This window comes from Mytilus galloprovincialis, chromosome 3, assembly GCF_965363235.1.
Source record: "Mytilus galloprovincialis chromosome 3, xbMytGall1.hap1.1, whole genome shotgun sequence".
Classification (NCBI taxonomy): Eukaryota; Metazoa; Mollusca; class Bivalvia; order Mytilida; family Mytilidae; genus Mytilus; species Mytilus galloprovincialis.
The window spans coordinates 11,933,681-11,955,908 of NC_134840.1; the positions used below are offsets into that span (position 1 = coordinate 11,933,681).

At 32.4% G+C, this 22,228-nt stretch overlaps 2 protein-coding genes across 4 annotated transcripts; one reads left to right on the top strand and one right to left on the bottom strand.

Annotated features, from left to right (window-relative positions):
* Positions 1 to 2,874: 2,874 nt before the first annotated feature.
* On the bottom strand, positions 2,875 to 13,061 carry LOC143067190 (monocarboxylate transporter 2-like). 3 transcript variants are annotated; one of them, XM_076240281.1, is made up of 6 exons: positions 12,898 to 13,061; positions 8,871 to 8,995; positions 7,210 to 7,353; positions 6,283 to 6,429; positions 4,040 to 5,416; positions 2,875 to 3,138 (listed from the first exon to the last, which is right to left on the bottom strand). In XM_076240281.1, the coding sequence occupies exons 2-6, from the start codon at positions 8,971 to 8,973 to the stop codon at positions 2,981 to 2,983; spliced, it is 1,929 nt and encodes a 642-aa protein (XP_076096396.1). In that variant the 5' UTR covers positions 8,974 to 8,995; positions 12,898 to 13,061; the 3' UTR covers positions 2,875 to 2,980. The 3 variants fall into 3 exon arrangements, with proteins under 3 accessions (XP_076096396.1, XP_076096397.1, XP_076096399.1); XM_076240282.1 differs by lacking the exon at positions 12,898 to 13,061 and adding an exon at positions 10,528 to 10,837; XM_076240284.1 differs by lacking the exon at positions 12,898 to 13,061 and adding an exon at positions 10,434 to 10,837.
* A 2,047-nt stretch (positions 13,062 to 15,108) lies between these two features.
* On the top strand, positions 15,109 to 20,134 carry LOC143067191 (uncharacterized). Its single transcript, XM_076240285.1, has 2 exons — positions 15,109 to 15,655; positions 19,512 to 20,134. Exons 1-2 carry the CDS (start codon positions 15,130 to 15,132, stop codon positions 20,030 to 20,032), a joined length of 1,047 nt encoding a protein of 348 aa, XP_076096400.1. The 5' UTR covers positions 15,109 to 15,129; the 3' UTR covers positions 20,033 to 20,134.
* The last annotated feature ends 2,094 nt before the right edge of the window (positions 20,135 to 22,228 follow it).

Below are 22,228 nucleotides of genomic sequence, written 5' to 3' on the forward strand. Positions count from 1 at the left end.
AGCCCGAATTGTTAGGATGCCTCTGTTTGTGGACTGATAGTTTCCGAGGGAATTACCAACCCAGTAGCCAGTACTTCAGTACTTCAGTACTGATTATGTGTTATTCAAATTTGCTATTTCAAAATTTTAGAAATAATTTTAAATTGAGGAGTATATCTCCCTCATGCAAAACTATAATTCCTAGTTCGTCTTTAGCTATACTTTTTTTGTCACTGAAGAGACATTGATTATAGAAATGCGCGTATGGTGCAGAAAAAAAGGATACCGTTTATATGTCCAACACTGCGGGTATTGTAACAAAATAATATTAATGATGTTTTCTTGGTTTTTTTAAACGGAATAATCAGCTGAGAGTAACAGTTGACGAAAAGTCTGCTGTATTGTCAACTGTTTAGGTACTCATACATCCTTGGCTTTAAAATACATATTCGCCTTGAGCGTTCCTGATGGAGGTAAATCTAGAAAAGAGCGTCGGACACAAGTAATTAGTTATCAAAGGTACCAGGATTATAATTTAGTACGCCAGACGCGCGTTTCGTCTACATCTACATAAGACTCATCAATGACGCTCATGTCAAAATATGTATTAAGCCAAACAAGTAAATAGTTGAAGAGCATTGAGGATTCAAAATTCCAAAAAGTTGTGCCAAATACGGCTAGGGTAATATATGCCTGGGATAAGAAAATCCTTAGTTTTACAAAAAAATCAAAGTTTTTTCAACAGGAAATTTGTAAAAATGACCACATTATTGATATTCATGTCAACACCGAAGTGTTGACTACTGGGCTGGTGATACCTGTTTTTTTCATTTTTTTTAATCTTCAGCCGACAGACGTAAAGGCATCACATGTTATGAACTGGTGTGTACAACCTGCTTTGAATGTGTCACACTTTATTATTCTCGGTGGTCAAACCCGATATTAAAGGTTGAATAGAAAACGGTCTTAACAGTCATGTAGTCAACCATTACACTCTTTACTAGCATCGACAGAGCCGGAAGCAGGTTTCTCTAATTTTTGTGCTATTTTCACATTTCTTGACCGGTGTGAGAAAAATATTTTTTTATTCTCACTAGTGAAAAATCTGTTCTCGGCAAATGATTGGTTGAAATTTAATTGTGACGTTAAATTTTCTTACTGTTACGTCATGAAAAAAGGTGACCATGCCTGATGACGTCACACCAAGAGTACACAACTTTCCTAAAATCTTTGAAAAGGAAGGATAAAAATCATTAGAGAAACAGATTCCACCACTGTAACTCGTGAATTACGATATTTCTCCACTCTCAACAGTTAAATTTTAATCATGCAAGCCTCGCGCTTTAAATATTAAAATTTAACTGACTCGAGTGGAGAAATATAGATTCTTACACTGCAACAAGTGTATTACGATATTTCTCCACTCGAGACAGTTAAATTTTATTATTTAAAGCGCGAGGCTTGCCGAGCCCTTTAAATAATAAAATTTAACTGTCGAGAGTGGAGAAATATCGTAATACACGAGTTATAGTGTCGGAATCTGTTTCTCTAATGCTTTTTATCGTTCTTTTTCAAAGATTTTCAGAAAATTGTGCTCTTTATATGCGACGTCATCAGGCAAGGTCGCCTTTTTTCGTGACGTCACAATAGGAAAATTGAGAAGAAAACAAAACATTTTGACGTCATAATCAAATTTCGACTAATCATTTGCCGAGAACAGATTTTTCACTAGTGAGGAGAAATATTTTTCTCACACCGGTCAGGAAATGTGAAAATAGCACAAAAATTAGAGAAATATCGTTATACACTTGTTGCAGTTATAAATTAACCGCTCGACTCTATCCGTACGTCCGTCAGAAAGAAAACTTTCGTCAAAGTCAAAGTTTCAGTCTTGGTTTCCATGAAAGGAAACAATTTTAACATTTGGTCTGCAGGTTTATAATGTTGAATTGTATCGATTCGAGTATGCAATTTTTGCATATCCTATGTATCCACTTCCTGTTTTCCGAAATTTTACAACATTCAATTTACAAGCAGTTATAATCCATTATACATATAACCCCAATCAATCGCATGCTACGACTCAGACTATACCCTGTAATCATGGTTTTGTTTATTTTAAATTCACCATAAAGTGCACAAGTTTTTGTGAACTTTCTTTGATACGTGTATTTTTTTTTAAAGTACTACTTAGAAAAGGAAAATCCACTATTTGAATACTTAAACGATCAAAGCAATTGTATGAACAAGATAGTGGGGTTTCATTTCTAGCTTAAAGAAAAATGAGGTACAGGTAATCTTTTAACTTTTCATTTTTGAAAGAAGAACATTTATATTATAAAAAAAAAGCACGAAAAAGACCTGTATTGTAAACATATGACTGAGAACTTTGATAAGGAGGCAATTCAGAAAAAGAACAAACGAGGTGCTTAATTAATCAATCCATAAAAAATATGCCAAAAGAATTCAACGATAAGTTTCCGATAAAAACAAAACGGTTTATTGCCACTACTTGGTACTTTTACAAAGTAACACTTTCATACAGCATATCCAAAGACTTCTCTCTACGCAGCCGTGTCTGTATGAATCATATTTTACTAGCATAAGTTAGTATAAAGGGTGATCAGTGGTGGACCGAGTGGTATAACGGGCGTTATGTCCCGTGTTTTGTCGATGACAAAGTCAATTACGTTTTTCAAACGATCTAAATGATTTTTTTTACATAAACCCTGCAAGAAATCGGTTTTCAATAGGAATAAGTCACCCCTCATCACTCACCTTTTTCAAAAATTCTGGATCTGCATGATGTAATAATGTATATTGTGGAGTGTTGTTGTATTGGCAATCATACCACATCTTCTTACTGTTATATTGTAATCAAGAGAAAAAAAGAAATTTTAGTAATCGTTGAAGAAACAACTTCTTTGTTATTTGTTTGACTATAAGATAAATGCGTATAACATAAAACCGGTTAACATAATACTGATTAAAGAAACGTCTGTCATGTCTCAAGTTCAACCGCATCAAGCTGTGTTTTCTTTTGTCCATTTAGTTTGATATATATAACGTCTACGACCAATAAAAACGCTCCAAAGAAATTTGCAAATCCAAAGAAAAAGAATGTAGCATTATAACTACCCGTCAGATCTCTCAATGCACCTGCAAATAAAATCAAAACAATCTAAAATACTTGATTACAATCTAGAACTTTTAAAAGTGTAATGATTTCAATTTAATTCTTGTCCGGTAAGAAAAGGAACAGATTTTTACCTGTAAAGTGAGTACCACGATCTATGAATGTCCGTAGGTGGTTATATTCAGAAGCAAAATTACAACCCTTTCAAACAATCTTCAATTTACTAAGGCAGCGAAAATGACGCATCCATCATCCTATTCGACCTAGGCTAACTTGAAGCCAAATCAATAACCGATTTTTACTTCGAAAATCCGGTTAAAAACCTACATAATGCATTTATTGTTGGTTGATTTGCGTTAAGGACTTGTATTAAATATTTGCCACTGAACACTAAACACGCACGAAAAAAACATTAAATCAATCAATGAATTTCATTTCTTAATTTTTGCCTTTTATATCGTGTAAGTAGACAAAATGTACAGCTATTAGCGTAATAAATAGAAATGGATCATTAATGTCGATTTCCTTTCAAATTTATGTGGTCCCGTTCTATGGGAATTCAGAAGTCTCAGATATTTCACACTACAATGTTATTGGCTGTGTTTGCTAAAAAAAGATAAGTTCACCTGTTGGAAAAAATATACATTTACTCCAAACAATATTGATATGCCAGGAAAAAACAACGCTGTTTTCGTCTGTAAAAGCTTGGTTCACATCCATTGACTTCAACTACTTATAGAAGTGGAAAGTACCACTTCTCATCTACATTTGAACTAAAAATAACAATTTACATGTAAAGCATTTTCAAATATACAGATTTTTTTTCTATGCTTGTAATCATTGAGAGAATTTTGCATCCTTGCATAGGTTGTTTAGATATATATTTCTTACCGCCAATTTAAACTTTTTCAGTAAGCCACTTACCATTGAATGGTCCAGCAATTCCAAAAAATATGTGCTGACCTCCAGTCATTAGCCCAATAGCTTGGCCGAACCGTTCCGGATCGATTATTTCTGACAAAGTAGATGAATTAATAGCAAACATAGTCCCTCCGATGAGTCCGTATATCACAGAATATAAAACAAGGGACCAGAATTCAGTATAAAACGGGTTTAAGGAATTTATAATGCCACATATTATCAATGCAATAATCATAATTTGTTTTCTACCAATAAAACCATGGTCTGCGAATATTCCACTTCCTGCCCGACCAAATATGTCTACAACACTGGAAATAGATATGATAAGACTAGTACGGGTTTTGTCTATCCCGTGGAAGTCTGCTAGCGGAGGAATAAACATGATTGGATATAAGCAACCAATACTTCCTGTTAAAAAAGCTATTATAAACAAAGTAAATTCAATGTTTCTAAATATTTCACAGTTGAACACATAACGAAGAACGGACACAAAGCTATGTTTGGTTTCTAAAGTTGTATCAACCTTATTAACACTATCATCACTTATTGATCTAATTATTTCAGCTGTATTGATATCATATAAATATTCGTTACTTAAATAATGTCTTCTTGTCGTCTCGGAACTTCCAAGTATGTTTCCTTGGGACGAACTGGTATGGTGGTTTGATTCAACTAAACTTGGGTCCATTTCAACTTGCATAACTTCCGATTCTGTTCTTGAACGCATTCGTTGTAGCATTGCTTTTCTAGCTAAAGGCGAAAACGAGTCGCCTGTGAGTGATCTTGGACGGAATCCGTCAGACTGATCATTATTTTCTTCTAACAGTGATTTTGTTTCTGGTTTTCTAGTGTCACTAAATTTTCGTGTTCTTTGTTCTGATATTCCGACTGAGTTTTTTGGATCACTTGTTTTTCTAATTCTGTGATCTGGGCTATTTTCATCACTCATTTTCCTAGTTCTATGTTCAGGGCTATTTCCATCACTTATTTTTCTATATTTATTTTCTGGCCTATTTATACCATCACTTATTTTTCTAGTTCTACGTTCTGGGCTTTTACCATCACTTATTTTTCTTATTTTCTGATCTTTGTTTTTATCATCACTGATTTTACGGTTTCTTTTTTTAATAACAACCCGATAAAAAGATTCTGGTCGCAATAAAGCGCCTGCCATAACTGTATGAAAATGAATACCTCCAATTATGAGGAAGGCTCCCCTAAGTCCATATGTATCAATAAGAAGTCTGGATAAAGGTCCCATTATAAGACCACCAAAGCTGACTCCACTCATAGTTATTCCGTTCGCTAAACTCCTTCGTTTGTCAAAATACTTTCCGAGTACAAACAAGCAAGGTCCGTTTATTGAACCTATGGCAATGCCTGTAAATAAACGAAGCAAATTCATTTCTTAATTATTTATTTCAAATGACATGCAGGGATGATGGCATATAATCACATAACAAACAATGATTCAAAATAAATGAAATTATATAAGGAGCAACAAACTGTGTCAGTTCAGAAAAAGGCATTGCACATTGTTGAAGACCGTATAGTGACCTATATTTGTTAATTTCTGTGTCATTTTGTCGCATTGACAGTCAAACTACATCTTCTTTTTATATAAAAGAATGCATCATCTAGATGAAGCTTGCTTGCAGTTATCACTGAAATCCTCAAATATTTAATTTATCGTATTTTTAACATTGTTTCTATGGTATATTTGGGCTGGTTCATTGATTGTTTAGTCAAATTTTAAGTACATTAACACATTGAATTGCAGGTATGGCATTTAAAACAGCTAAATAAGTCTAACATCTAGAAAATTTGCTAAGAAATAATGCAAACTAAAACAACATCAAAAACAAAAACTATATCTCTAACAAAAAGACAATGAAAAACTAATGAGTTAATGCAAGCCTCCCATCTAACGTCAGTAATTCTAATAACTAATAAATAAACAAACAATAAAACAAGCATAAAACTTTACACTGACAAACATAATTGGGGAGCAAAACAATCTATCAGCTTGTCAAACCATTTTCAGCGCAAAATTTGGATAACAATACCTTAGATCTTGAATCTTTTAAAAATTACAAAATATGAGCATTTCAGACCATAAAAAAAGAGTAAACAAGAGCCAGACCATTAACATAAATAGAATCTGTTCTCTGAAATTGTATACAGGGAAAGCCTGCAAATGGGAACGACTTTCTTATATAAAATATTCCATAACAACTCAAACTTACCGACTAAAATACTGTGAGAGAAAATGAAGAAGTAGATACTTTGAGCGAATGTATTACATATTAATCCAAGACTGCCAATAAATCCACCCGTCATTATCACCTGTCTGGGGGTAAAAAACTTCAGTCCCATTGTCATGCTTAGGAAACCTGAAATTCAAAAATAATTATGACATTGTGTCAGCAAACGTACGACGTAGAATTGTTTCTCTGTTTTGAGATTTGAGTTCAAATTGAGTTGAATATTTCTCCAAAAATTGCACTACCAATGACACATATACGTTATATCAATCTTCTTGGGAAATGCGTTTTTAAACTATTGAGTAACTGCGAGTATTCTTTGATACGATATCATTCTGTAGGCTTGTTACTTGTATTAAGTGACTTCGAGTAATTTTTTTTTATTAGGTATCATTCTGTATCGTTTTTATATTACATTAAGGAAACTGCGAGCATTGAATTTTGATGAATCGGTACTATCATGTTATCTTTAAGTTTGCCTTCAGTAACTGTGAATTTCTAGGATACGGTATTGCTTTGTTTTGTTTCTTTTCAAGTTCACCTTCAGTAACTGCGAACATTCTTTAATTTGGTATTATTTTGTATCTTTCTGGTATTGTCCTCAGTAATTGCAATTTTCTTTGATATTGCATTGCTGTGTGTCATTTTTTAGATACCCTTCATAGCGAGCATTCTTTGGTGTGATATGGTTTTGTATCATTTTAAGTAAATGCTTACAGTAATTGGGAGCATTCTTTGATAAAACATTTTTTTTTTTCTTTATTGTTTTACCTTTAGAAATTGTTAGCATTTCTTTATATTGCATTGTTTTGCATGTATGGCTAGTTTGCCAACGAACCATTTCGAAGATGACTTTATATTAAAAAGAATGGTCATATGATCACGTGATGTGTATTTCTACAGACCTACCGACGACACTACTAGTAGCAAACTGCAATCCAATTATAAGCGATGACGACGTCGAGTCTGTGTTATATACTGTAAAGAATTCTACCATATATATACCAAAAGATCTCAAAATGCCGCCAAATGTTACAAACAGTATGAACGAAGCTGAAATATAAAAGTGTAATAATTTACATCATGTGTATGAGCAAACTCAAAGTATACACTGAGATATATTTCAAGAATATGAAAGGGCATTGCTGATAAAGTATAATAAAAACTTACAAAAGTCTCAAATATCGTTATTAGTATGTAAAGTTCTTTTTTCTGACTATATATTGCATGACGTGAGACAAAACAACAAATCACAAGACTTATTATACGACAAGTATAAAATTGAGAATGGAAATGGGGAATATGTCAAAGAGACAACAACCCGACCGAAGAACAGACAACAACCGATTGCCGCCAATGGGTCTCCAACGCAGCGAGAAAATCCCACACCCGGAGGTGGTCCTCAGCTGTCCCCTAAATAAAATTGTGTACTAGTTCAGTGAAAATGGACGTCAAACTAAACTCCAATAACATCAAATGAACTTAAATTAAAAAGACATACAAGACTAACAAAGGCCAGAGGCTCCTTACTTGGGACTTATTGTGTTTTCTAACCACAAATCAACATGTGTGTCTTCAAACTGTATTTGTTTTCATGATAGTTCTTGGTAACATCAATAAAACAATGGATACTGAATGTGAGTATTGTAGATATTATTATAACCTACAGTAACATTAGTATACAATATATTTTATCAACTTTAAAATCACATATCAGGTTGACGATAATGGACATGTGGGAGCTTTGGTAACATAATTGCCACAACAGTTAGTCTTCTTGTTAAATTTGATACTAGAAATACCAATCGTGAAAACTAAAAATTGGTCTATATTAAAGTTACATTAAATTAGCATATAGTTATACCGATGAAGGCAAACTGTTGGTCCCCTTGTTCAGTTCTTGTCATAAATGTAATCATGACAGCCGTTTGTACTACTGATTAAGAACTTGCCTGACAACTTTTGACCTGGCAATATCCCCAATCATGACAACCTTTTTGACTTCTTGTTACGAACTTACAATGATAATAATCTTAACGGCCTTTTGGACTTCTTGTTGAGAACTTGCAATTATACCAAACATGACGAACTTTTGGACTTCTTTTACGAACTTTGCAATGATAATAATCCTAACAAAATTTTGAACTTCTTGTTAAGAACTTGCAACAATACCAATCCTGACAATCTTTTAGACTTTGTGTTCAAAACTTTCATGACAACCGTTCAGAACTTGACATTGTACCAATCCTGACAACCGTCCACAAAACTTGTCAATAAATCAATATTTAAAATAAATATTTTGTTGAAAACAAGTAAAATTTGAAGGTAATGTAATGTGTTTCCATGCACGAAACATGTCTTGGTTGATATGTAAATAGGCTGTAGTTGTTAATTTCTGTATCATTTGGTCTCATGTGAAGAGTTGTCGCATTGGCAATTATGTCACATTTTTTTATGAATGTCTTCCTACCTAGTGTCACAGCTACATTGTAACTAATGATAATATAGTGAGCAACCTTGAATATCACATCCTTTTAATGCCTTCCACCTACCAAAACCTTTGTACTAACCTAGTAAAACTACCCAGGACCACCCACAATCAACAGGATGGGGTAATTCCTTCACTTTCTCTTTATGTTTTTTATTCATCGTCGATGACTTGATGACAGTCATAATTTTGTAATACCAATTTTGTCTAAAATGAGAAGCAGAAAAAAACATCTGAATATGTTGAAAAACAATTTGTTATTATAGAAACTACACATCATTCGGTATTCGAAATATTCTATACTTTGGCTGGAATGTGCTATTTATGTGCGAAAACAGAAATCTCATTAGTATGGTATTTATTGTCTGACCAATACTAGTCGATTCCGATTTGGGATTTTTTTCGAATGTATTTTTCTTGCATTTCTAAATCTAATGCACACTCTCAAATTAATCCAAATATAATGAGTTTATTAAGCAGTTGTTAACGATGAATAATAGTCACATTCGATCTTGAACAATTCACAAATGCGTATATGTGTCTTTTAAAGTCGTTTTGTGTCGATCTGATGAGCAGCGAATTGTTCAAAAAAAAATTCTTATGTTTTGCAGTGATATGAAATTCCCAGGGAAGGAGATTGTTATGGTCCCGCACATACGTTTAATCCTGCCACATTCTGCATGTACTTGTCATAAGTCTGTAATTAAATGGTGCAGTTTGTTTCTTGTTTCATGTTTATATTTCGTTCATTGTTTTCATCAGGCTGTTATTTTTCTAGTTTAAATTGTTTCATATTTCATGTCGGGATCTTCTATAGCTTACTATTGTTTATTGTTGAAAGAAGTATGGTGACCTATAGTTGCTAAATTCTATGTATTTTTGTTTATGGTTGAAAGTTATCTAATTGCAATCGTACAGTATATAGGCTAAAGTTTGGAATCGCACAAGGTCGTTTAGTTTAAGGGATTTTTTATTTTAATGTCTTAAGTCGGTTGTTGATTTTTAGTTGTCGTTTGTTACCTGTGTCATATTTGTTTTTGTTTCTTTTATCGTCATAAAAAGTTTTTTTTTTTTTTTTTTTTTCCATTTTCTTATGATGAATCATTTTATATCTGACTATACCATTTATACGGTATATATAGGTTTTGTTTATTATTGAAAGTCCCTATTAAGAGACTTAAGAGGCAGACGCACCTGCAACTCACAAGGCTGGTGGTGCATCGAGACCCCAAAAATATTAAGAAGTCATAAGTCTGCTGATATCAAATCATGAATAAATTTCTATTTCATTTGATGCCAGATTTCAAATCAAATAAAAAATAAAAGTTCAGGTATTGAAAATGTAATTTTAAATTAACAAATTGATATTTATCAAAAAGCAACAGATGCAGTGATTGTAAATATAACAGTATAATTTCAATCTTTTTTTGATTCGAGCGTCACTGATGAGTCTTTTTTAGACAAAACGCGCGTCTGGGATATTTACAAAATTTGGTCCTGGTATCTATGATGAGATTATTTAACTTATATTACCATTGACAGATTAGATTTTGAACTTTTGTCGTTATCGTATTTATATCACACAATGATGACTAACAATGACCGACATATATTTCATTCAATCAATTAACTTTATCTCTCTTACCTGATCGGGTCTTTGTATATAACTGTAAATAACCACACATTATTACTTGTAGAAAGGTTACACTATACCTGTATACCGTTGCAACATAACTTACATAATTTACTTCTTGCATACTTGTCGGGGTGCACTGTCCGTTTTGTCGTTCATCGGTCGTTGACCCCTATATTTGTTTTCAGATATACCTAGTAGTTATCCTTAAGATTTTTTTTTAACATAAACATCTTTGTTGGACTGGTATTTACGATATTACAAAAGTTAAAGCGGTCAGCATTTTATTCATGATAAATATTTAGAAATTACAGGGAAAACGTGTGACTATCAATCAATACGACCCTGATAAATAAACCGTACATGCGTATACACGTATATATCTAGTTTTTGATTTTATCGCTTTTCCTAAATAATTTCTAACAAAGGTTGTATTGCCTTTTCAAAGTCTGTGTATGTTTTACTCATATATCAGAACAACAATGTTTATAAATCTCCAACTTTAAGAAAGGAAATGTTTGTTCTGCACTCGCCGGGATTCAAACTCATGCTTTTTGGATATCGAGAACATTTAAATACATATCATAAATTCATTATTTATGCATACTATTATTAACCTCGATAACTCCCCCCCCCCCTTTCCCCCTCATTTTTTACATTCAGAAATATGTGTCAATCAAATGGATATTTTCTGATGTGATATGACATATATATTATACTCAGATATTATACCTCTTGACGTTTGCAGGTACGGACCCAGAATTTTATGTAAGGGATTGGCGCTCCTGGTAATTGGGAATTATGCAACCTCACGTTGACATAAAATTGGCTGTAATTTGACCTTGTGTTTTTCTCTCTATTAAAAGGGATAAAAAAAAGGGGGTGTTCCGCCTCATAACGACTGGTGTGAGTGTTTGGGTTTTTTTTCTGTCATTCTGGTTTCTGTCTCATGGACGACCAGACATCTCGTTTTACTTAACTCCATTATCAAATGATTAGAAGCCGGAATGTGTATGTGGATTTGTTATCGGATGAAGACACTCATAGATAACATAATGTGTATCATGGCCATTTATACCTGTGTATGTGTGGTAGACAAATACTATGGCAAGCCGTTCTCGTCAAAACTATGTTTAAACCATTTTTCGAAAAATTTACACACTGAGAATTACAACAAAGCACACTGAGATTTAAAAACTTCAAAACACACACTGAGAATTAAAAATTACACACTGAGAATTAAAAATTACACACTGAGAATTAAAAATTACACACTGAGATTTCATAAAGACGCACTGAGATTACAAAATGAAAAACACACACTGAGAATTAAAAATTACACACTGAGAAATGAAAATTGCACACTGAGAATTGAAAATTACACACTGAGATTTCAAAAAGTCACACTTAGAATAAATAAACCGAAAACACACACTGAGAATTTGAAATTACACACTGAGAATTTAAAATTACACACTGAGATTTGTGCGCACTTTTTATGCGCACATATCTAATTAGCATACTTAATCTGAATCTATTACAAGCTTAAAACAACTAGGGGACAGAACTCGTTAATCCTTCGATTTGGTTCCAAATTATTTATAAAAAAAACCTTTAGAAATACAAGCTAGAACAAGAAAAATACCCACTTACTCTTATTACAAAATATAACCAAATGGTGAAAAACTTTATCAAAATTATAAGAAAACATTGGAACAATCTGCAAAAAAACAAAGAATGCCGTGAAATTATTACTCAAGTGTCTATTATAGCATATAAACGTAACAAAAATATAAAAGATTACCTTGCGAAATCAGGGTAACAGTTGGAAGACTTTTGAAAAGGGACCCATGCTTAAACGGTTTTGAGTAAAAAAAATCCCGATACACTGGTAGTGATGATCTGAATTATAGGCAACAAACTTATGAATATGAGCGATGTTAAGTCTTGAAATTTATTAGGAATGTTTGTTGAAGGAATCGCATTACATTATAATGACAAGAGTTCTTGAGATCAAGATATTAATCTGTTGAATTATTCATCTCATGAATATTCATTAGTAATTTACATATTAATCTCAGTGTGTATTTTTGAAATCTCAGTGTGTAATGAACAATTCTCAGTGTGTGTTTTTCAATTTATTTCATCTCAGTGTGTCTTTTTAAAATCTCAGTGTGTAATTTTGAATTCTCAGTGTGTGCTTTTTTATATTTTTAAATCTCAGTGTGTTATTTTAGGTTTTTAAATCTCAGTGTGTATTTTTTTCGAAAAAAAGTTTTAAACATAGTTTTGACGAGAACGGCTTGCCATAAAATACTGCATTTTAAACTCATCTATTTATACATTAATTTGTTTATTATTTTGTTTTATGAATATTTTTTTATTTACATGATCAACAGAAACATTTATCAATTATTTCCCAAATCGAGGGCAACGACATTATTAACATATTGAATATTCATATTTATCTACTTACGGGATCAGTAAACATTTTCGTTGGACGCCTCCTCTAATTACATAATATAATTGCACAACATACTTTTACACTACAATGCGCGAGAGAACAATGTTAAAAAAAATATGTCATCCCTTTTAATCACTGTATTTCGTTCGTGAATAATTATCAAAAGATGAAAATGATAAGGTTCGAAGTTCAATTTGTAAAGTAAAGAGCAAAGATATCTTATCTTATTGTCATAGCATATTTGTTGATTGATTGACAAACAGACAGACAAATGTCAGTCAATATATTAACTTAATCATGATAGTGATGAGAAGGGTGATTGATTAGTTGATTGATTGGTTGGTTGATTGGTTGATTGGTTGTTTGATTGATTGATAGTTGATTGATAGTTGATTGATAATTAATTGACTGATTGATTGATTGATTGGTGTAAAGTTTTTGTCCAAATTTAGCAACCTTTTAACCGAACCATATATAAGTACATATTCGAAGTCAAGATCTGCCTCGTATGGTATTCCTTTTTTTTTAAGTTAGTGTTCGATGTTTTTCAAAAGAGGGGCGAAAGATACCAGAGGAACAGTCAAACTCAATTTAGACATGTTGGATAGACATATGTTGTTGAAAACTGTTGATTAATCTCTTGGGGTTTTTTTTTTGGTTGTGTTTGACCTTTGGTTGCTGTTTCATTGGAGTACACCCCACATGTCCTTGTTCATATTTAAGGGCAATGACTCATTCCAAGAGTCGATGGAAAATTTGCTCGTGTTGAATATTTGTAGATGTTAATTTTTCTTATAATTTATTTTAGAATAAGAAGATGTGGTACGATAGTCAATTAGACACTACAGACCAAACGACGTAGAGATTAACAACTATAGGTCATCGAACGGCCTTCAAAAATGAAGAAACCCCATCCCGCATAGTAAGCTATGAAAGCAGGGCCCCGAAATGACATCTGTAAACTAGTTCTCTTTCAAAGCCAATAATAAATAATAAAAAAATCGTGTATCTAAACTATGTAAGACAAAACTATCAATTAGTACACATCCAACATCCAATGAATTTAGTGAAAAGATGTCAGTAACAGTAAGAATAACATGACAATATGCAGTGCCAAAATAAAGGTATCGACAGCTTTTAGGACTAGACGTATGTGTATAACAATAAATTGTGATTAATCAATATTTATACCAATAGAAATTAACATTCAAAGATCTAATTATAGTGTTGAATAGGTAACCTTTTAGAATAAGTTAATTTAAAGGATCGATAAGTTTACGGAACATGTCTAAGTTTACGGGCTCGGTACAACATCATTACCGTAATCATTAGAATGTGCCATCTTGTTTGTTTTACATTGTCATATCAGGGCCTTTTATAGGACTGGTGACTATGCGGTATTGGCTTTACTCATTGTTGAAGGCCGTACGGCGACCTGTAGTTGTTAATGTCTAAGTCATTTTGGTATCTTGTGGACAGTTGTCTCATTGGAAATTATACCACATCTTCTTTTTATACAGTCATGCTTGTAGACAAACTATTTGTATCTATGAAAGAATAAAGTAAAGAATTTGAGTAGTTTGCTGTCACAAAAATCTTTGACTCAATAATTTACCAAAGATACATTATAGATCACGTTCATTGAATTCCAAAACGTCACTAAAGAGCGAACGAGTTTGGATATATAATCATTATATTATGTAAGATGTTGCCAATGGAACCTCACCGATCAAAGCAGGAAAATTGATCAAAGGGAAAAAAATTCGCTTCCTTATATTTTGTGTAGAGTTTCCCGTGTAAAGCTTATTTATGCAGATAATTGTAAGTATTGGTATTAGTTCTAAATATATCGTATTTCAAAGTATCTTTGGATTTTAAGAATGTGTATGTATTTTGTGCAATGTGTCTCGTAAGCCAAATTGATATAGCTGGGTAATGAATGTTCTGCAACTTCTTGTATAATATGTTACAGTATGTTAATCAATATGTGACACAATAATAAAATAGATTATTATTGTTGTTGAATTTATCGTGTAATTTTTGATTTTATAAAAATGGATAATTACCACGTGAATCACTGTTTACATTTACTCGGAAGAAATTCCGAGTATTCCTTATTTTGATTGGTCAATTTGTTACCTGGATACAGGACGCTCTTATATATTTCTTTGTTTCGGGATTCGCGGTACATTTGAAATTTTTCATTGAAATTATTTATTGAAATTTTTCATTGAAATTATTTACATGAGTAGCGCTAACCAGGAATTCCGGGCAGTTTTACCCAGGCGTGTCAAGAAGAGTTTTAATTACAGAGTTTTCGATCAACTGGGGATGCAGTCCGATGCACTTATAGGAGAATCGGAGGTTGGTGACGAGCTTGTGCACGGTGCGACTGGTGGAAATGACAGTATGTCAAAGGCGGATTTTGAAGATCTGAAAGATCGTCTTTCGATTTATATGGATTCCGAGGAGTCGGACACCGATGAAGAAACAAAAGAATTGGTGAGGAAACTCAAGGAAGTTAAGAAGAAGGAAAAAGTAATGAAGAACAAGAAGAGAAAGGTGGAATTACGACAGGAAATAGAGAAGAGAATGAAGGAATTGGAGGAGTTGGAGGAGCTCGAGTTAAAAGGGGCTTCTAAGCCGAAGAAGGAGAAATCCGTCAAGAAGGTGGAACAGTCCAAGAAGGGAAAAGATAAAGGAAAAAGCAAAGATACAGATAAAGGTAAAGATAAAGATAAAGACAAAGACTCAGTTAAAGATAGCAAAGGTGATGAACTTTCTAATTTAAATATTAAACATTTGAGAAAAGATACAAAGACTAAGAAAATTGTAGATAAACATATGAAACAAATGCTAGCCACAGAGTCTAACTCAGAGTCTGATTCTTCTATAAGTAGTAGTTCAAGTTCTGATAGTAGTACCGGTAGTGGGTCAGAGCCAAATTTTTTGTCTAGTTCTGATTCTGATAGTGAAACTACACATAAAAAGAAAAATAAGCATAAGAAAAAGAAGGTCAGATCGGGTATCAAAGATAGACCCCATGATAAAGTTAAAATTAAGATGAACTGGCCTCAATCTGAGCTTAAATATGAGTTTACAAATAGAAAGGCTGTGGAGTTTAGACAGCTAACTATGAGCCAGTTTTGTGCTGGAGAACTAGAAATTATAAGGCATTGTAAAATTAGTAAAAAAGAAAGAGAAGGTAGATTATCATTATTGAACAAAATTTGTTATTATGCTAGTGAATTTGAATGGTCTGTACTGTTAAATTTTTATGCAGCATGGGTAAAGCTGATTGAAAAGGGTGATAATGTATGGTCTGATGATACTTCTCTGTTAGAGGTTAGAATGTTAATAGGAAAGAAAGTGTTGAATAAAACAGCAAGTAAATATTCAGATAAATCGTCTGAAAAGAATTTTGATAGAAAAGTTTGGTATTGTCCTTTGTATCAGAGAAATAAATGTAATATTTCGAAGGATGGACATAATTTGGATATTGCAGGCAAAAGTAGATTTGTCCAGCACATTTGTGCCACATGTTTAAGGGAGGATAAGGCTAAAATGAAACATCCAGAGAGTTCATCGGCTTGTCCTCATATGCCATGACTAGAATTAGAAAAAGCTGTTAATAGCATTGGGAATTTAAATTCAAAAGTGATAGATACTTTTTATCCTGAATGGTTACTGTTAGATTCAAATAAGGACAAAATATTGATTGAGAAAGGTGAATTCTCTAAGTCAATGGAGGTTTCTAAAACTGATACTTGTACAGTTAATAATGATAATTATAGAATTTCTAGTAAAAGGGTGGTAAATAAATCTTTACCAGTTCAATCAGTTTTGAATTTAAAATTTGATGAATTTTGTCATAAACACAAAAAGTGTTTAATTTGTGATTTGAATGTTAATTCTTTAGATTTGCAGTATTTTGTGGATATTCAGAGAGAAATTAAATTGTCAGGTTTACCGAATTATCAAGGTTGTAGAATACCAGTTTTTTCAAAGTTAAAAATAGAATTTTTTAGATCTATGTTAGTTGATTATAATGATCACATTTTGTGTGACTTATTAGAATTTGGTTTTCCTATTGGTTATACAGCAGGTGATATAGTAGATATCAAAAAGCCGCGTAATCATAGCGGGGCCAGAGATTTTCCAGATTTCATTTTGAAGTATTTGAAAAAGGAGTTAGAATATAAAGCTGTTATTGGGCCTTTAAAAGTGAACCCTTTTATATATTCTTCATTAGTATTATCTCCTTTAAATTCAGTTCCAAAGAGTACTCCAGGTGAAAGAAGGGTAATACTAGATTTAAGTTTTCCTTCTGAAAATTGTATTAATGCAGGTATTGATAAAGATATTTATTTGGGTGAGTCAGTTAATTTGACTTATCCATCTGTAGATGATTTTGTTAATCTTATTAAGTTAAAAGGTAGAAATTGTGGTATTTTTAAGAGGGACTTGAAGCGGGCTTACCGCCAAATTCCGATTGATCCTGGAGATATTAATTTTGTTGGATTTCATTGGAAAAATCACATTTTTGTAGATAGAGTTTTAAGTATGGGACTTAGGTCATCAGCTCATATTTGCCAGAGAGTGACTTCATCTGTAGTTTACATGATGAAGCAGTCTGGTTATTCATTATTAAATTATTTAGATGATTTTGCTGGAGCAGAAAAATCAGAAGATGCAAATGTTGTATTTGATTTATTAGGTAGACTTTTAGACAGTTGTGGTCTTGAAGAATCAGTGGAGAAGGCGAGCTCTCCAAGTACGGTTATGACATTTTTAGGAGTGAAATTTGACACTTCGGAACTTACAATTTCAGTAACAACTGAGAGAGTGGAAGAGATTTTATTGTTGGTAAAGACTTGGTTAAATTTACTGGTTGCTACAGTTAAACAGTTACAGTCATTGTTAGGTAAATTACATTTTGTATCTAACTGTGTAAGACCAGGAAGGCTTTTTGTTTCTAGGTTGCTTACTTGGCTTCGTAGTTTACCAGATGACAAATGTGACCATATTATTCCTTTGTATATAAGGAAGGATTTATTTTGGTGGTATCATTTTTTAAAGTCTTACAATGGTGTTTCTATGATGGCTTTAGAGGATTGGTCTCAGCCAGATGAAATATTGGAGACGGATGCTACTTTGAGTGGTTGTGGAGGTTGGTTTCTTGAAAAAAGAGAGTTTTTTCATGTTCAATTTCCTTCCTTTTTGATGGATTTGAATTTACATATAAATCAATTTGAATTGATTGCTTTGATGATTTGTGTTAAAGTATGGAGTGTACATTTTGTAAATAGAAAGATTTTAGTGAGATGTGATAATCAATCTACTGTGTTGGTTTTGAATTCTGGTTGTACTAGAGATGCATATATGCAATGTTGTTTAAGAGAAATTTTGTTTTATGCTGCAAAGTATAATTTTGAAATTAAGGCTGTTCATTTTCCTGGAGTTGAAAATAGAACAGCAGATATTTTGTCAAGATGGCATTCTGATTCAAGATTTGAAGACTTATTTTATGAATTGCCTGTTGTGAGATTAGGTAAATGTTTTGAGAAATTTGTCTATTCAGGTCTTTTTCAGTTTACTCATGATTGGTAATTTATTGTAGATTTACAGCTGAATTTGTTGAAAGTGGATCAACAGACATCGTGCAAGTCAGCCTTTGATCATGGCACTTTTGAAAACATTAAAGTTCAGTGGAGGACTTTTTTAACATTTTGTATTTATTTTGGTTTTAAATTTTTACCAGCATCTTTGAATACTGTGTGTTTGTATGCTCAATTTTTGAGCAGGTCTTTTAAATCGGTGAATTCTATTAAAAATTATTTAAATGGAGTAAGATTATTGCATTTATACAATGATTTGGAGTTTCCTTATTTACAAAGTTTTTCGTTAAAACTTACATTGAAAGGTTTACAGAGATTAAATCCTTATTTACCAAGGAAAGCGCTTCCTATAACTCCTTTGATTTTAAAACAAATTTATGAGTTTATGGATTTAGATGACACCCAGGATAAGACTTTCTGGAGTTTGTTTTTGTTAGCCTTTTTTATGATGAGTAGAAAATCTAATCTTGTTCCAAATTCAGAAAAAGATTTTGATGAAAATAAGCAATTATGTAGAGGGGATATTGTTATTGAGAATGATGTTTTAATAATTATTTTTAAATGGTCTAAAACAATTCAGTTTGGACAAAGAAAGTTGAGAATTCCCATTTCTAGTATTCAGGGGAGTATTTTATGTCCGGTTAATGCATACAAGAATATGATCAAAGCTATTCCTGCGGTTAAAAAGGATCCTGCATTTTGTAAAGTTAAAAAGGGGCACATTCTACCCATTACTTATAAAGAGTATCAGAATAAGCTTCGATATTTAATACAAAAAACAGGTCGTAACTCTTTATTTTACTCTACTCATAGTTTTAGAAGAGGGGGGGCAACTTTAGCTTTTGATGCTGAGGTTTCTACGGAATTAATTCAACTTCATGGAGATTGGCATAGTGATGCTTATAAAAAGTATTTAGAATTTACTTTGGAACAGAAACTTCAAGTTTCGCAAATGATGTCGAAGAGTGTTTCCTTGTTAGGTTACTAATTTATATCGTTTCTTTGTAGAACCAGGAACTTTTCTGATAGTGTCAGACTCAATTGCAAAATATGTGAAGCTTGAGAATGCGGATGTTTATGCGTTTCGGGGGGCTTCCATTGGAGAAATAACCTATCAGCTTAACAAGAACAAGGGGAGTATTTATGGAGGTTATAAATGTTTAGTTATTCATTGTGGTACCAATGATATTCATATTTTATCTATTGATCAGTTTAAGTCTGCCTATTGTAATTTAATTTCTACCGCCAAGTTATTGTTTCCTTCTATGGTTATTGCTTTGTCTGGTATTCTTCCTCGTCCTGTTGATTTTGAGGAAACGGGTAAGAAGATAAAGGATGTAAATATGGCTTTGTTAAATTTATGTTTGAGTTATGAAGTCGAATTCATTCATTCGTATAGATGGTTTTTGAAATGTGGAAAGCCAAAGGTGGAGCTATTTGCCTATAAAGATGGTGGGTTACATCTCAATTGTGAAGGTACAAGGCAGTTAGGTTTATATTTTAAAAGAAGGGTTGCTCATTTAATTTAGATAGGTTAACTTGTCATTTGAGATGAATTTCTTAAGTGGAGTTAAAGGATTAGATATGGTTGAATTTCATGTTTCTACCATACTTCCTTTGGGTTTTTTTTAGTTTATGGTTGATATTATTTCTTCCATACTAAAATTTGGATTATTTTTTATTTTATTTCCTTAATATGTATTGGTATTATTTAAGATTGTTTGGTTAAGATGTAGTTAGGTTTATTTATATTAATATGTACTAATATTTTTATTTTATATTGCAGGTAAGGGACTCTTTTCAGTGAGTATTGTTCACACTGTTGGGTGCGGTTTCTTTTCATATGAGATATTGTTTCTTGTATGGAGAAAAGTTTATGTTCAGGGTTGATATTGTTTCTTCCTTGCTTGCTTTTATTATTTAGTTTTTGCTTGATATTATTTCTTGCATGCTAGATTAACAAGCTTAAATTGTGTATTGTTTATATGATAGTTAAAATTAATCTGCTTAATTCTTTGTTCAGCACAGTTGTTTGTTTATTTTTTGGCGGCCGTTGGCTTGGCGGCTAGCTCATGTGTTTATTCGAGCTGTTTGGATGAATTTTATTTATCATTTCTAATGGCTAGACGCTATATTTGCTCTTGAACATTAACTTTACATGTTATGTGACTGTCAGTGGTACAGTCGAGTGTTTGTCCTGTGCTGTGAAATATATCTGTTTGTCTTGTGTATATATTGTGCCGTAATAAAATTGAGTAACTTAGATTTCTTTTGTGAGAAGCCTGGTAATTGTGTAATTTTTGATTTTATAAAAATGGATAATTACCACGTGAATCACTGTTTACATTTACTCGGAAGAAATTGTTCCGAGTATTCCTTATTTTGATTGGTCAATTTGTTACCTGGATACAGGACGCTCTTATATATTTCTTTGTTTCGGGATTCGCGGTACATTTGAAATTTTTCATTGAAATTATTTACCCTCCCACCCGCCGCATACAACTGTGTTAGTTATAAATTTTAATGTATTTTGTGTACTTATTTATAAGATGTGCTTGTGTATACTGTGGCTAGCTCATGTGTTTATTCGAGCTGTTTGGATGAATTTTATTTATCATTTCTAATGGCTAGACGCTATATTTGCTCTTGAACATTAACTTTACATGTTATGTGACTGTCAGTGGTATAGTCGAGTGTTTGTCCTGTGCTGTGAAATATATCTGTTTGTCTTGTGTATATATTGTGCCGTAATAAAATTGAGTAACTTAGATTTCTTTTGTGAGAAGCCTGGTAATTAGTAAAATGGAATTGAGACGGTTTTATTAACATTATCTACTCATAATAATGTGTTTATCTTCTATACTATTAAACGAGAAGACCTCATTTTGTGTGTCGCTTCTCTTCCTTCCAAGATAAATTAATCATCATGCCTCTGTGTTCTATATGTAACATGCATAGTCGCATTTGTCATCCATTCTTATGATTATTCAGATTGAGTTATTTTGGGAGAAAAACGACAAAAAAGAAAGGTGTCATACCACCAGTTAAAAGTCCCTATCTGTTCAACCAAATTTTACAATTTTCACAGCTTTCTAAATATTTTACCTTAAGTTTAACTTCATAGAAACCAGATATATCCTGAATCGTACATGTATCAGCTTTCTACATGCCAATTTTCAACAGGTGTTCAAAATCATATAAAAAAGAAAAGGTCTTCCGAATAGAGGTACCACTAAAAATAACCCCTGGTTTTCTGGAAATCTTAAATTAGTATACTATGGAGCGCATTAATCCTCAATTTTAAATGCAAACTCATAAACAAGTAAATTTTAGCTCAAAATGGTCTCAATATATTTCTCTTTCACCAAAAGTTTCATTTCTGCCAATTTGTTGGTTAGTTTAAGAAAACAATGACACCAAATGCACTATTTTTTGTCCGAGTAGGCCTACTTTCACATACGTTCTAAATTTGAGGGAGTAATTGGTGGTATGACACCTAAAGAGACAAAAAAGTTGATTAGAAATCTTTTATTTTGTTTTATTCTTAATCCTTAGTCAATTTGTAGTTAAAAACAGCCTATCTGAGCATTATGCGACTTATATTAAAATTTTCACAGCTCAATTTAAACTGACTGTAATGTATGACTTTGATAGAAAATACTTGAAAATTTCATTTTGGGCTACAGGAACATTAACTTTCAATAGCAAGATCAGTTTTTGCTGAT